We start from the raw sequence: 16,100 nt of genomic DNA, 5'->3' as shown, positions 1-16,100 counted from the left end.
GGAACAGCAACAATGCCAAGAACCAAACCAGGTTCTAACCAGCATCAACCACAACCGTGGCCGACCAACAATACTGGGTGGGTGCTGTGTCCCCCAATGAAGAGCGAGAAAGATTTTACAGGTAAGTTTTACAAAAATCTCGTTTTCTCGCCCATATTCATTGGGGGACACAGAGACCGTGGGACGTCCTAGAGCAGTCCACAGGGAGGGAAAAAACACAGACCCATGGAACAAGCGCCCCTGTATGTAACTAAGAACTGCCGCCTGCAAGACCAGTGGTCCAAAGTCGGCGCCCGCCGAAGCATAAGCATGCATCTGGCAAAAATTTGAGAATGTACGCAAGGAGGACAGTAGCCGCCCTGCACAACCGCGCGACGGATCTTTGAGTCCTCTGAGCCCAAGAGCGCCACCGCTCTGATGGAGTGAGCCGTGACACCGAAGGGCGGAACCCTGCCCCGGGTGCAGTACGCTTAAGCAAAAGCAGATGTGCAAATGACACCCTGGAGGCCGCCAATGCCTTGCAAGGACCCTCCGTGATGACAAAAAGGAGAGTCCATACACCGGAAGGGACTGGAGGCTGGCAATGAACCGTCAGAGCCCTGACAACGTTCAAATGATCTAACTCCCGTTCCCTAGGGGGTGAAGGGAAGGGACACAGTTTGAGGACAGTTTCTTCATTGAAATGGAAATCAGAAACCACCGTCGGAGAAAGGAATGAATAGGCTGGGCAACCGCTTATCCCTGTTAGAACCAGGAGGCTTTCCGCAAGAGAGCGCCCCAACCCGGACACCCGTCTGATGGGTGTGACAGACACAAGAAAAAAAAAATTAAATAAATAAAACTACCGAATTCTGAAGCGCTAAAAAGGACTAAGTACAGATCCCAGGGTGGTAAAGGAGGACGGTATGGAGAAACCGTATGTGCCATTCCCAGAAGGGAGGTATTATGGGCCCCGGGAGGGTCAGAGGACGCTGGAAAGGATACCAGCGCCGTACCTGGCCCATCAAGGAACCGAAGACTAGAGCAAAAACCCGGAACCGAAGGAACCACCCCTGCTAAAGGGAAGCGTGCCATGTAAACGGTAAGTGGTCCACCAATGTCCCCCGAGCCAAGAGGCTTGTGGGGAAACTGAGAAGCCGGCTGATAAAGAAACGAGAAAAAGAAACGAGAAAAAGACGCCTGAATGAGGCATGACCAACCGGAAGCCAAGGAATCAATACGTTGGATAGGAGAAGTAGAGACGATAAGGGATTCCGTCAGCGACTGTGTACTGACAGTCGATCAGACCAAGATGAGAGCAAAACTCCTGCCTCGAGGAGATCCATCAACAGTCGTGACAGCACCCCCGCTCAGTCTGGCGTGGCGAGTCTCGTAGTCTAGCCACAGAAAATGCATGACTACATCGGACTGACATGGCAGTCACTAGTCAATTCTTCAAAGAGGTAGTTGTGGATACGAGTAGTACACCCAGAACCAACTGGTAGGAATCACCTGTAGAAGGGGGAATATGGAAAACATCACAGCCCAACAGTTCCGGAGCAAGACGAAGAAAAAACACAGAACCAAATCCCTGCATCTACGTAGATGAGGGGAAGTAGTAACGTAGGAGCTACCAAGGTTTGCGGAGTGGCCGTGAACCCTGAGCCAGAGAAGGAAAAAATAAAAATAAAAAAAATGGCAGGGCGAAGTCCATTCCCCATCTGAGACTGACACTACACAGAATAAGCCACCGGATGATAGTGGCAGTGCCATACTCCGCCTAAGGAGGAGGCCATGCAGCGTCCGCCACCGAATTTGGCGTTAGAAGAATCGTCACACGACGAAGGAGCCGTGCGGGGGGAACCAGAGTACGTAATGGCTACTCCAGGACCCCCGTACCGTAGGAGTCGCAGCGTGCCCGCCAGCACAAACTGACAGGCAGACTAGAGTCCGTAGAAGCCATGGTCTCACACTGCCCCAGGGAAGGAGAACTAACACTCCACCTGGGAAGGGCGTTGAACAGGAACAACCGCCAAGCCAGCGTCAGGGTAGAACCACTAACTGAGGGATCGCCCCGCTGCAGTGACTGCGAGCGCTAGTACCAGCATAACATCTGCACCTGCGGAGGAGAACGCGCTGCAAAGCTAAACCAGAGTGCCAGCACAACCACATCCAACATCAGGAATGGTGGATAGGGAATATAGAGTCAGTGAAACACTTGACATGCTGGAACGTAAGCACAATATTACGTGCCATGGAGTACGCACTTGTTGAGACACATTGAACAGTGGAGGGTCATGGAGATAGTGGATGTACCCAAACTGTTTGCGCAGGCGGTGTTTATCAACCAAACGACCCCGGAGGGTGATTGGGAAGGTCCAGATGTACACAACTGGATTGCGCAGGTGGTGCTCATCAACCAAACGACCCCAGAGGGTGATTGGGAAGGTCTGGATGTACACAATTGGATTGCGCAGGTGGTGCTCATCAACCAAACGACCCCGGAGGGTGGTTGGGAAAGTCCAGATGTACACCATTGGATTGCGCAGGCAGCGCTTGGCAACCAAACGGCCCTAAAGGGTGAAAGGAAGTATCCAGATGTACCAGAGGATTGCGCAGGAAGCGCTTCATCAACCAAACTGACCCCGGAGGGTGAATGGAAAACTGAAGGGTCCTCCTCTGACTGTGATAGGACCCAGGCCCAGTCTGATACTGACGGGGAGGGGGGGGTCCTCAGTGATGGAGGACTGAGGGGGGGGGGGGGGAGGACCCGAATGGACATTATTTAATTTGTTAAAACTGAGATGCCCACAATTGCGCAGGTGGTAATTGGGCAAGGTAGAGGAGTGAAAATTTAAACATAAAAGCTCTGCAGATAAAAACCCATGAAATACTGTGCCAGCCATAAGAAAGGCTGACCAGGAGGGTTAGCTGCCTGAACTGAGGGCGGGGCTCTGTGAGATACTGTGGGAGGGTAGGGGAGGTGTGGGCAAGGCGAGGCGGGAAGAATTCGCGCCAGACCGCCCCCCCCCCCCCCCCCCCCAGAGCAGAGCAGCGCAGCGCGCTCCCCAAACATAACGAGTCGCTGTAAGAAGTCGCGCCGGACCGCAGCGCCCGCATGCTGGGGAGGCCGGAAGCCGGACTGCGCAGGTAGCATGTTGCGCCGGCCGGAGCGACCAGGCGGGGCCAGAGCTCTGCGGCGCCCGGACCCGATGTTAGTCTCCTGGAGCGGCGCATTCTTAGGCGCCCGCTTCCAGGGGATGATTATTGTTGGGGAGCGGAGACAAGGGGGAGAACAGACGCCGGCCGGTGTCCAACCCTGGCACTCTGCATCTACTCCACACCCCACAAAAGCGGTGCGCACGGTCGCCCACTGTGATTTAACGTCATTAACCCCCTATGTGCCAGAGTACCGACGGCACGGGGGGGGAGCTGGCTAAGTAATAAAAAATAAAAATAAAATGAAGCCTGTGTCTGGCCAAGTTGGGGGCCATTTCCGTAGAACCCTTGAAATAGGAAAAGGAGGGAGAGGGTTAACATACTTACCTAGTCCAGTGTACTCACCTCTCTCATCCTCTTCTCTTCACCCTCCCTAAGTGGACCCTCAAGGTCACCTTCTCCAGCAGGGTCACCTCCTCAGCAGCTGGCACCGGAGTGGCAGGCGTCTGGTATGGCGGGAGGGTCTTCTCTTTGGCGGACCTAGGTGACCCCTTGGCTGGCGGGATGCAGGGGAGCGAGGCTGCCCTGGTCCACTTTGTCTTCTGTGGGGGAGGCAGCAGTGCGGAATCGGCACTGGCGCAACTCGACCCCGGGAGAACAGGGAGGCGAGGCGTCCACTGTTGTCCCATCTGAAAAAAGAAAGGAAAAAAAATAAAATAAATAAAAAATCTTCAGGAGATCCCTGCAAAGCAGGGAGGTCTTGCCTCCTATTGACACTAGAAAAAACTGAAGCCTTCTCTCCAGGCTGGAGGGGGTATAGCTGCCGGGGGAGGAGCTAACAGCTTTTACTAGTGTCAACGCCTCCTAGAGGACATAGCTATACCCACGGTCTCTGTGTCCCCCAATGAATATGGGCGAGAAACTGACTTCCTGTCCTGTGCCAGTTGGAGATCAGAGAGTTGGCCACATAATACAGCTAAAATTAGAAGGGAGGGGATAACTCCGAAATACAGTCAGTGGTAAGAAGATTACATTCACCACAGATTACATCATGCACCTTTCTAACAGGTCAAAGAATAAAAATGCTTGCGGGAGTTCTTCTTTAAGGACTAAAGATGTACATGATTGGTTGCAAGGAAATGTAGACATGGGGCTCAGGACCTGAGAGAAGTAACTGGAGCAATAGTGAACATGACATCTGAGAGGTTATGGAACAGGCGGGCGCTCCCTCTGTCCCCTGATCCCCGCCGGTGATGTAACTGTGGGATGCCAATAAGTCATCATGGCAGCCAGGGGACTAATGAAGGCCTGTCCATCTTACTACTGCTGCGCGCATATATATATATATATATATATATATATATATATATATATATATATATATATATATATATATATATATATATATATATATATATATATATATATATATATATATATATATACACACACACACACACACACACACACACGTAAAGCATAAACTTTTTTTTTTATGATATATATATTTTTTCTTTATGCTTTACTACTGCTGTGTGAGTAATAGATAGATATATATCTCTATATCATAATCACAGAATTAAATAACATAATTTTTACTTCATTGTGAAGGCTATAAAAAAAAATAAAAAAAATTTAAACCCCCCCCCCCCCTTCCAAAAAAACAAACGGCAGAAATGAACCCCACAAATATTTTTGTAGTTTCTCAATACATTATAGAGACATTACAAAAATACAACAAATACAATGCAAATAAAAATAAAAAGTTATGGTTTTAAGCACTTACATTAAGAAAGGCCTCAGGATAGGCTATTCATGTCAGATCAGCGGGGTCCAACGCCCCACACCTCAGTCAAACAGCTGTTCGGGAGCAGGTCCGTTGCTGGAAATAGATGCCGGAAGTACATAGCGCCATCCGCTATGAGCTGGTTACTCTCACTCAAGTGAATGGATCAGCGCTGCTGTAACCAGCTCAATCCACAGATCTGGGTATCTACAGTGCTGGAGCTGACACCGAATAGCTAATCAGCGGGGGTGCAGAGTGTTGGACCCCCAGTGCTCCGATGTTGAAGGCTTATCCTGAGCACAGCCAACAAGAAATATGTTCAGATAATAACAGAAGTTGGATTTGTATAGAGAAGAAAGATACAGGGATTATACAACTTACCACCTAAAATATCTGGAGTAGGGCCACCTTCACCTGGATGGGGTTTTAAAGTGGGCTTCAACTCTGTGGAGGGAGGGGAAAGTCAAACGTTATCCTATCCTTTAGGCTACATATACACTATATTTTGAATTCCATTCTACAGCATCCATTGTAAAAAGAAAAACATTTTAGTTAGTTTAGAGAAAGAAAAAAATAAAAAAAATAAAAAGACTGGGGCAGATTTACTAAGACTGGCGCTGCCCAAGTCAGTTTTATCCAAAGGTGCGCTGGCGTAAGATGCGCTAAATGTATAAGACACAAATCTCTCGGCAGAACCTGAAATCTATGGCAGCTTGGAGCTGGTGCAAGATGTCAGCTGTAATTTACGCCGGTTCCTGGTATAAATTGTAGTAGATTTGGAGGGTCATGGGAAGCCCAACCACTTTTCTCACCAAGTGTCAAGAAGACCAAAAAAATTGCAAATGATGGCACAAATATTGCATGGCTTGTAATCTGCAACTTTTTTTATGACACTATGATGGTGTGAACACATTGATAAATCTCCCTAAATGTGGTTATTATTGGCTGTCGATAATTTTCTTCCTGCTTCATCTTGTACAGACAGTGCAGCAGGGTGTAGGTGCTTTATGGCTGTTGCAAAGAATGAGAGTTAAAGAGGACCTGTCACCACAAAAAAGACATTGCACTCTGGAAGCACCATGTTCTAGAGCAGGAGGAGCAGAGCAGATTGATGTATATAGTCTTGTGGGAAAAGATCCAGTAGAACCTATAATTTATACATTTATATCTTTGCTCTTTCCACGTCCTGTGAGCAGCTATCGGTACAGGAGGGAGGACTTATCAGTGACTGACAGCACTGTGTGCCTATAGAGATGGTGATCAGTCACGGATAACTCCTCCCTCCTGTACCGATAGCTGCTCACAGGAAGTGGAAAGAGCAAAGATATAAATGTATAAATTATAGGTTCTACTGAATCTTTTCCCACAAGAACATATATCAATCTGCTCAGCTCATCCTTCTCTATAACATGGTGCTTTCAGATTGCTCTGCATTTGGTGATGACAGGTCCTCTAACAGTGAAAAATCTACATAGACTAATACAGTCTACAGGAAATAATGAAAAACAGCCCCCTCCTCTAGATATTGGGGGCTCTGACTGGATGTAGGGAGCACCTATTACATTGTCCCAGCGGGCATCCGGACGGATTCTGGCATTAGTGCCAGGATCGGGCCAAACAAAAACTGCTGCTTGCAGAGGTATTTGTCCGGCAGAATCCCGCCAGAAACAAGCGGGATCCCCGCCGAGTCCCATTATAGTCAATGGGGAATGGCAGTGCTCCAGTCCTTTCCGGCTATGTACGATATGAAACTCTGGCAGGCTGTTCCTCTGTCAGAACAGTCTGCCGGATATCAGTGCTAGTGTGAAACTAGCCTTACAAAAAGCCTGCCTGATATCAGTGCTAGTGTGAAACTAGCCTCACAAAAAGCCTGCCGGATATCAGTGCTAGTGTGAAACTAGCCTCACAAAAAGCCTGCCGGATATCAGTGCTAGTGTGAAACTAGCCTCACAAAAAGCCTGCCTGATATCAGTGCTAGTGTGAAACTAGCCTCACAAAAAGCCTGCCGGATATCAGTGCTAGTGTGAAACTGGCCTTACAAAAAGCCTGCCTGATATCAGTGCTAGTGTGAAACTGGCCTCACAAAAAGCCTGCCTGATATCAGTGCTAGTGTGAAACTAGCCTCACAAAAAGCCTGCCGGATATCAGTGCTAGTGTGAAACTGGCCTCACAAAAAGCCTGCCTGATATCAGTGCTAGTGTGAAACTGGCCTCACAAAAAGCCTGCCTGATATCAGTGCTAGTGTGAAACTGGCCTCACAAAAAGCCTGCCTGATATCAGTGCTAGTGTGAAACTGGCCTCACAAAAAGCCTGCCTAATATCAGTGCTAGTGTGAAACTAGCCTCACAAAAAGCCTGCCTAATATCAGTGCTAGTGTGAAACTAGCCTCACAAAAAGCCTGCCTGATATCAGTGCTAGTGTGAAACTGGCCTCACAAAAAGCCTGCCGGATATCAGTGCTAGTGTGAAACTGGCCTCACAAAAAGCCTGCCGGATATCAGTGCTAGTGTGAAACTAGCCTTACAAAAAGCCTGCCTGATATCAGTGCTAGTGTGAAACTAGCCTTACAAAAAGCCTGCCGGATATCAGTGCTAGTGTGAAACTGGCCTTACAAAAAGCCTGCCGGATATCAGTGCTAGTGTGAAACTGGCCTCACAAAAAGCCTGCCGGATATCAGTGCTAGTGTGAAACTGGCCTCACAAAAAGCCTGCCGGATATCAGTGCTAGTGTGAAACTGGCCTTACAAAAAGCCTGCCGGATATCAGTGCTAGTGTGAAACTGGCCTCACAAAAAGCCTGCCGGATATCAGTGCTAGTGTGAAACTGGCCTTACAAAAAGCCTGCCGGATATCAGTGCTAGTGTGAAACTGGCCTCACAAAAAGCCTGCCGGATATCAGTGCTAGTGTGAAACTAGCCTCACAAAAAGCCTGCCTAATATCAGTGCTAGTGTGAAACTAGCCTCACAAAAAGCCTGCCTAATATCAGTGCTAGTGTGAAACTAGCCTCACAAAAAGCCTGCCTGATATCAGTGCTAGTGTGAAACTGGCCTCACAAAAAGCCTGTCGGATATCAGTGCTAGTGTGAAACTGGCCTCACAAAAAGCCTGCCTAATATCAGTGCTAGTGTGAAACTAGCCTCACAAAAAGCCTGTCGGATATCAGTGCTAGTGTGAAACTGGCCTCACAAAAAGCCTGCCGGATATCAGTGCTAGTGTGAAACTAGCCTCACAAAAAGCCTGCCTAATATCAGTGCTAGTGTGAAACTAGCCTCACAAAAAGCCTGCCTGATATCAGTGCTAGTGTGAAACTAGCCTCACAAAAAGCCTGCCTGATATCAGTGCTAGTGTGAAACTGGCCTTACAAAAAGCCTGCCGGATATCAGTGCTAGTGTGAAACTGGCCTTACAAAAAGCCTGCCTGATATCAGTGCTAGTGTGAAACTAGCCTTACAAAAAGCCTGCCGGATATCAGTGCTAGTGTGAAACTAGCCTTACAAAAAGCCTGCCGGATATCAGTGCTAATGTGAAACTGGCCTCACAAAAAGCCTGCCTGATATCAGTGCTAGTGTGAAACTAGCCTTACAAAAAGCCTGCCGGATATCAGTGCTAATGTGAAACTGGCCTCACAAAAAGCCTGCCTGATATCAGTGCTAGTGTGAAACTGGCCTTACAAAAAGCCTGCCGGATATCAGTGCTAGTGTGAAACTAGCCTTACAAAAAGCCTGCCTGATATCAGTGCTAGTGTGAAACTAGCCTCACAAAAAGCCTGCCGGATATCAGTGCTAGTGTGAAACTAGCCTCACAAAAAGCCTGCCTAATATCAGTGCTAGTGTGAAACTAGCCTCACAAAAAGCCTGCCGGATATCAGTGCTAGTGTGAAACTAGCCTCACAAAAAGCCTGCCTGATATCAGTGCTAGTGTGAAACTGGCCTTACAAAAAGCCTGCCGGATATCAGTGCTAGTGTGAAACTGGCCTTACAAAAAGCCTGCCGGATATCAGTGCTAGTGTGAAACTGGCCTTACAAAAAGCCTGCCGGATATCAGTGCTAGTGTGAAACTAGCCTTACAAAAAGCCTGCCTGATATCAGTGCTAGTGTGAAACTAGCCTCACAAAAAGCCTGCCTGATATCAGTGCTAGTGTGAAACTAGCCTTACAAAAAGCCTGCCGGATATCAGTGCTAATGTGAAACTGGCCTCACAAAAAGCCTGCCTGATATCAGTGCTAGTGTGAAACTGGCCTTACAAAAAGCCTGCCGGATATCAGTGCTAGTGTGAAACTAGCCTTACAAAAAGCCTGCCTGATATCAGTGCTAGTGTGAAACTAGCCTCACAAAAAGCCTGCCGGATATCAGTGCTAGTGTGAAACTAGCCTCACAAAAAGCCTGCCTGATATCAGTGCTAGTGTGAAACTAGCCTCACAAAAAGCCTGCCGGAGATCAGTGCTAGTGTGAAACTGGCCTAAATTGGACTTTTCAAAGACTGTTTAACAAAAGCAATATAAAAAATTGCAATAAAATCACTCTTACCATTTGGTCCGAAAGCATCTTCTAAATTGAAGTCTGCAACATAACAAGAGAAATTATGAACACTGGGTTTATCAGAGTCACACTAGTCTTGGGGTCGTTCACACAGCGGATTTTGACGGTCAAAATCCACCAAGTATACTGCGTCGGGAACCGCCATGGTTTCTGCCGCGGTTGTTAACTTTGAATAAAGCCAAGCCTAGAGTGGACAGCCACTGTGGATTCAAGCATGTCCCCTCTAGGTGCTGTGGCGGCTTTAGGCCGCTTGCACACAAACATTTTATTTCCCATTTACGTTCCGTTTTTTGCGTTCCGTATACGGAGTCATCATATGTATGCCTTCCGTTTCCGTATTTCCATTCAAAGATAGAACGTGTCCTATTATTGTCCGCATAACGGACAAGGATAGTACTGTTCTATCCGTATTTTTTGCGGATCCGTTTTTTGTGGTCTGCAAAATACTGAAAAAGCCATACGGTCTTGTGCAAGAGGCCTTAAGCTGTTGCCCTGCGATCTTCAGCTCTGGCGCTCATTGAAAACAATGGGATGCAGACACCAGGCAGCGTACAGACAGCGTCCTTGTCAATTCCACCGGGGAACTGCCCCTTTAAGTTGGGCAGGATGGTTTAAATGGCAGCACAAACAATGTAGTACCATAATGTTTTAAAGGGAACCTGTCACCGAGATGTTGTGTATAGAGCTGAGGACATGGGCTGCTAGATGGCCGCTAGCACATCCGGAATACCAAGTCCCCATAGCTCTATGTGCTTTTGTTGTGTAAAAAAAAAAACTATTTGATACATATGCAAATTAACCTGAGATGAGTCCTGTCCCTGACTCATCTAACATACAGGACTCCTCTCAGGTTAATTTGCATATGTATCAAATCGGGTTTTTTTCACACAATAAAAGCACACAGAGCTATGGGGACTGGGTATTGCGGATGTGCTAGCGGCCATCTAACAACCCATGTCCTCAGCTCTATAAACAAAATCCCGGTGACAGGTTCCCTTTAAGAAGCTAAAGCACCTATGTGCCCTCGTGGCAGCACTCGGATGTTTACAGTGCCTAATGGTGCCCAGATATCTACCGCAAGGGGAACCAAGGATTCCACAGATTACTACCTCAACCTGGGTGTTGTCCAGGGATAGGTCACACCAGAGGTGCCCAGCATGAACTCGTGCACATAATAAGTGGGCTTCGCATATTTATGGGGACGGTCACTGTCCTTTGATCATCAGACATGAAATAAAACGAACCAGAGCTGTCTATCCCCCGGACGCAGCAGAGGCGCTGATCACAGGCAGGTGCTGCCCTCAGATAGGTATGCGTGTAATGCTGGGGTAGGAGCAGGAATTCTTATCTCACAGCAGAGTCACCAGGTTTTAGAACGTGATAAATGACAGCTGCCGCTACAGCCCATTATCAAGGGAAACCATAACGCAGTGCCGGATCCGTCACATGACCGACACAGCTCTGCACTACATATCATATGAACATAGTGATGGCGGTCTTGATGAAATGACTACTGCTTCATGCTGCACTATTCTACTCAAACATGAGCGACACAGATGTGAACACAGCCCAATAATCACATCTTCAGTAAGTTCCTGACCTCATCCGGCACTGCTACATCTATCCCATTTAAAAGGGAATACTGCAACAGTTTTCTTCTGCCATTTAATACCCGGTTAATTACGCATTATTTTTTTCTGACTCTAGATTTTCTTTTATTCTATTTCCTGAACATGCTCATGGAGGCCGCCATCTTGCCTGAGCTGTTAACATGAGTGACCATGGGTCCTAGACACAATGGACAGGAGAGGAAATCATTTAGGGAATAGTTTCCAGGCATGCACTGTGACCAGTGCAGAGTTCAGGAGGGAGTAGTAAAGCTGTGATATCCCCCATTATAAATAGTGGATCTGTGATCTGTCACTGCAATCCTGCCAGTAATAATATGCAGATAACTGCAGTAAAGTGATCTGTACAGACCAAGGAGTGGCGCCTATTATCCGGCGTAGTGGCCACTGCAAAAACTGTAGTATTTGATGGTTTTTTTTCAATTTAGATAGATATTCACACGGGAAATTAAAAGTATAATCACTAAAATTTTCGAAAATACATTTAAAGGGTCACTGAGTTGCCATAAAACTTTTGATGTTAAAGACATAGCAAATTGGTGGGGGGGTCTGGTGTGGAGATAGGTCATCAATATCAAATCGGAGCGGGACCGACACTGTATGAAGGGAAGTGCACACAGTGCTGGTGCCGTCTCTCTACCTGCTGCTATGTCTGTGGCGAGCAAGATGAGAGAAGGAAGGAAGATGGCACATCTGCGCCTTCCCTTCATACAGCTGATCAGAGGGGGTGCCGAGTGTTGGACCCCCGCAGATCTGATAATGATGACTAGAGATGAGCGAATTTCCAGTTATGAAATTTGTTTGTGATTAATTTACTGGTAATAGGTGAATTGCGTTATGGATTCCGTTACCACGGACCATAACGCAATTCTATGAGGACTCCCTGTTTGTTATGCAGGCCATAGACTTCTATTATGACGTAATGAACAACGGAATGCCTCTAAAGGAATTGTGTTATGGTCCGTGGTAAAGGAATTCACGAATTTTACGAGTAAACGAAGCATGAACGCGTTTTTTCAAAATATGAAATTCGCTCATCTCTAATGAGGACCTATCCTGGAGGATGGGTCATCTATATTAAATGCTCGGAGGACCCCTTTTAACTACAGCACAGTGGATACCCATCACTGAATGGCCAGAATCCCATGAGAAAGTAAATAAAAAAAAAACTTACCATCATTTTCTTCATCTTGACCTAGAGAAGAAGAAAGAAAAAAAAAAAAAAAAAGTGTGAGACGAGTTAGCAAGCAGAAGTGAAATCCAGTCCGTGAGAAGAACGCAGAGCTTGATAACTTCAAACATCACATTTTATAAAACAATATACAAGAAGAAAATGACTATACATAGAAAGAACACCAATCCTAAAAGTGAACGAGAAAATGGAGGGATTGCACCCTAGCCCCAGCCTTACCCTATTGCTTCCCATGAAGCAGGCAGCGCTCGTACTAGGCCAGCAAGGGCACAATTATCAGGTTCCAGTAATTACACTGTACTAAGGAAATCAGATATCATTTCTTAATATTCTTCCTGTAAGGCTCCATTAACCCGTCCGTAATAATGGATCCGCATCCGTTCCGCACCCATTCATTCTCAATGGGGCAGGAATGGATGCGGAAAGCACACTGCCAATCTTCCAGTCCGCTGGTCCGGAAAAAAAAAAATAGAACATGTCCTATTCTTGTCTGCAATTGCAGACAAGAATAGGCATTTCTATGGGGGGTGCCGGCCGGGTGTGTTGCGGATCCGCAATACACTACGGATGTGTGAATAGACCCTAAATAGTGGTAAAACCAACGCCCCTTCACGATTAAGAAAACATTGGGGACTGCAGCATTGGTTTAGGCCCCAATCACACGACCGTATTTTTTGGTCTGCATCTGATCCACATTTCTTTTTGTGGATCGCACGCACATGGACCCATTTATTTCTAGGAGTCTGCAAAAACAAAAAACGACAGCACACCGTGGGCTGTTCACATCCGTATGTCCGCTCCGAAGTCCTACAAACAGGATAAAACATGTCCTATTCATAGGCATGGCTACAATGGGTCAGCAAAACAAAACAAAAAAAACACAGATGCAAAAAGCACATCACATGGACGTAACATTATCCATATTTTTGGCGGACCGCAAAATACATACGGTCATGAGACTGCACCCTTAGGCCTCTTGCACACGACCGTATGTCTTTTTCAGCATTTTGCTGTCCATTTTTTTTTTGCGGATCCGTTAAAATTAATGGTTCCGTATGCGGAACGCAAAAAACGGAACATAAATAAAAGATTTGAAAAAACGTGTGCAAGAGGCCTTAGTGTTCTGTGCACCGTCTGTGCAGGGAGCTGCCCCACAATCCTACTCACTTGACCGAAGCTGAACAGTGGGTGGCGACAGTCACATCACAGAATTTGATGGCATAAGAGCTGCGTTAGACCTGCAGATCGCCAGCGGACGAGACCACTGCTATTACATGCAGCGATCTCCTCCACAGTACGTAATGCCATGACTTGTCCCCACACTGGATCATTGTTTTCTGGCAGCAGAGCGCGATTATTAGGGTCCATTCACACGTCCGTTCTTTCCTGATCTGTTCTGTTTTTTGCAGAACAGATCTGGACCCATTCATTTTCAATGGGTCCTGAAAAAAATTGGACAGCACAATGTCTGATTTTTTTTTCAGGACCCATTGAAAATGAATGGGTCCAGATCTGTTCCGCAAAAAACGGAACAGATCACGAAAGAAGCAACGGACGTGTGAATGGACCCTTATAGCGTTCCATCACATGTGACGCTTGGTATCGAACCATTAACTTGTTCTTCATTATAAGAAGTGCTGGACCCACCATACTATGGGCACGTATGGCAACGTATGAGCCCAAGGGGCAACCAGGCATCTTACTGGCCAAAACAGCGTGGCATGACGCAGATATGAATGCCCTTCCTGTCCTAGGAATTCCTCGTGTCCTGCATTAGTCAGAAGTTCTGCCTCATGAGTCATCTCGGGTGGAGCATGAAACTCCTCTCCTCTCTACAGCTGCTGTTTTCTGCAGTTCACAAAAACCAAAAACATGGAATAAAACCTGAACGGCACATCTCCAACTCTGCAGCGACCTTTAAAGGGAAACTCCTAGTAAATTGTTCACTATATTGTACCGATGCAGTAAATACTTTCACTCTCTTAAAGGCTACTTTCACACTAGCGGCAGCCTTCTCCGGAGGGTGGACAGCCTGCTGGATCCGTGCTTCCGCTAGTGCACGCGTGCCCCCGGAAGTCCGCTCCGGCCCCATTCACTATACTGGGGGTGGGCCAGAGGTCCGGCCACAGCATGGCAAACAGACATGTCAGTTTTATTCCGGCCGCCTCTCTGCATGTTTGCCATGCTGCCACCAGAACTCCGGCCCATCCCCTTTATAGTTAATAGGGCCGGAGCGGACCTAGTGGCAGCACGGATCCGGCAGGCTGTTCACCCGCCGGAGAAAGCTGCCGCTAGTGTGAAAGTAGCCAAAAAGGCATGTAACTGAGAATAATACCACAGAAAATAACAAACTTGTCGTATATTACTGGACAGGACAGGACAGGATGCCAAAACGGCGGCCATATCTCTGACATCACTTCCTGCTCTGCAGCTATTGGCTGATGCTGCACCTCAGACTACCTGCTTGCAGGGAACTACTTCAGTATAGCCCAGCAATGAACTTAAAAGGGGTTGTCTCACTTCAGCATATGCTATTCATCATGTAGAGAAAGTTAATACAAGTCACTTACTAACGTATTGCGATTGCCATATTGCCTCCTTTGCTGGCTGGATTCATTTTTCAATCAAATTCTACACGGCTCGTTTCCATGGTTACAGACCACCCTGCAATTTCAGGGGCGGTGGCCGTGCTTTCACACTATAAAAAAGCACCAGCCTACGAGTTCCCACGGTCCGGGCTACCCGAGAGGGCAGAACTTTTTCCTATAGTGTGCAAGCACGACCACTGCTGCTGGATTGGAGGGTGGTCGTAATAATGGAAACCAGCAGTGTATAATGTGATGGAAAAAAAATGAATCCAGCCAGCAAAGGAAGCAATATGGACAATCACAATACATTAGTAAGTGCCTGGTATTAACTTTCTCTACATAATGAATGCCACTTGCTGAAGTGAGACAACCCCTTTAAGGCCTTATATTGGGGGGACCAGAGTGAAAGAATTAAAGGGGTCCAATACTTAAATTGCTAAAATTACTGATATATATGGATAGCTGCCGCCATTTCCCAATATCTGCTGCAGTTCTGGGTTTGTTCAGACATAGAAAGGGAGACCCCGCCACCCCCACCCCCTCTGTATCGCTATGTGACTAGTGACGTACATGAAGGGTCTGGCTACATTAACCAGTGCCATAGCTAAAACAGCCCCCTTCTCCGGTAATGGCTGACTAGGAGACAGAACAGGTAGCTGGCACTGGGCCACACGGACAGCCGCCTTCAAATCAGGTGGCGCAGTACCAGATATGATACTGGGACACAGACTGAGATAGTAATAATAGTACATTTTATCAATCCATTTTTCCCATTAAAATCTGACCAGAGTTTCACTTTAAAGGGGTTGTCTCACTTCAGCAAATGGCATTTATCATGTAGACAAATACAAGGCACTTACTAATGTATTATGATTATCCATATTGCCTCCTTTGCTGGCTGATTCATTTTTCCATCACATTATACACTGCTCGTTTCTATGGTTACGACCACCCTGCAATCCATGACCACCACTGCTGTATTACAGGATGGTCATAACCCCTAGAGACGAACAGTGTATATTGTGATGGAAAAATGAATCCAGCCAGCAAAGGAGGCAATATGGACAATGACAATACATTAGTAAGTGCCTTGTATTAACTTTCTCTACATGATAAGTGCCATTTACTGAAGTGAGACAACCCCTTTAGGGTCCATTCACGCGTCCGCAAGTGTTTTGCGGTCCACAAAACACAGACACCGGTTATGTGCGTTCCGCATTTTGCGAACCGCCCA

At 46.9% G+C, this 16,100-nt stretch overlaps 1 protein-coding gene across 3 annotated transcripts in view; it reads right to left on the bottom strand.

Annotated features, from left to right (window-relative positions):
- Positions 1-16,100, bottom strand: part of CD99 (CD99 molecule (Xg blood group)) — a 60,788-nt gene that overhangs the window by 31,199 nt on the left and 13,489 nt on the right. For all 3 annotated transcript variants that reach the window (XR_006388145.1, XM_044284035.1, XM_044284036.1), the window contains exons 2-4: positions 12,261-12,281; positions 9,447-9,479; positions 5,306-5,368 (exon numbers count right to left, since the gene is read on the bottom strand). Coding sequence is in view for 2 of the 3 variants with exons in the window: in XM_044284035.1 (XP_044139970.1) it covers positions 5,306-5,368; positions 9,447-9,479; positions 12,261-12,281 (117 nt within the window). In the remaining variant the exon portion in view is untranslated. The remainder of the gene's footprint in view (positions 1-5,305; positions 5,369-9,446; positions 9,480-12,260; positions 12,282-16,100) is intronic.

This window comes from Bufo gargarizans, chromosome 3 (genome assembly GCF_014858855.1).
Source record: "Bufo gargarizans isolate SCDJY-AF-19 chromosome 3, ASM1485885v1, whole genome shotgun sequence".
Classification (NCBI taxonomy): domain Eukaryota; kingdom Metazoa; phylum Chordata; class Amphibia; order Anura; family Bufonidae; genus Bufo; species Bufo gargarizans.
Note: the sequence above shows the minus strand (reverse complement) of the source record. Positions and strands in the feature narration are given on the sequence as shown.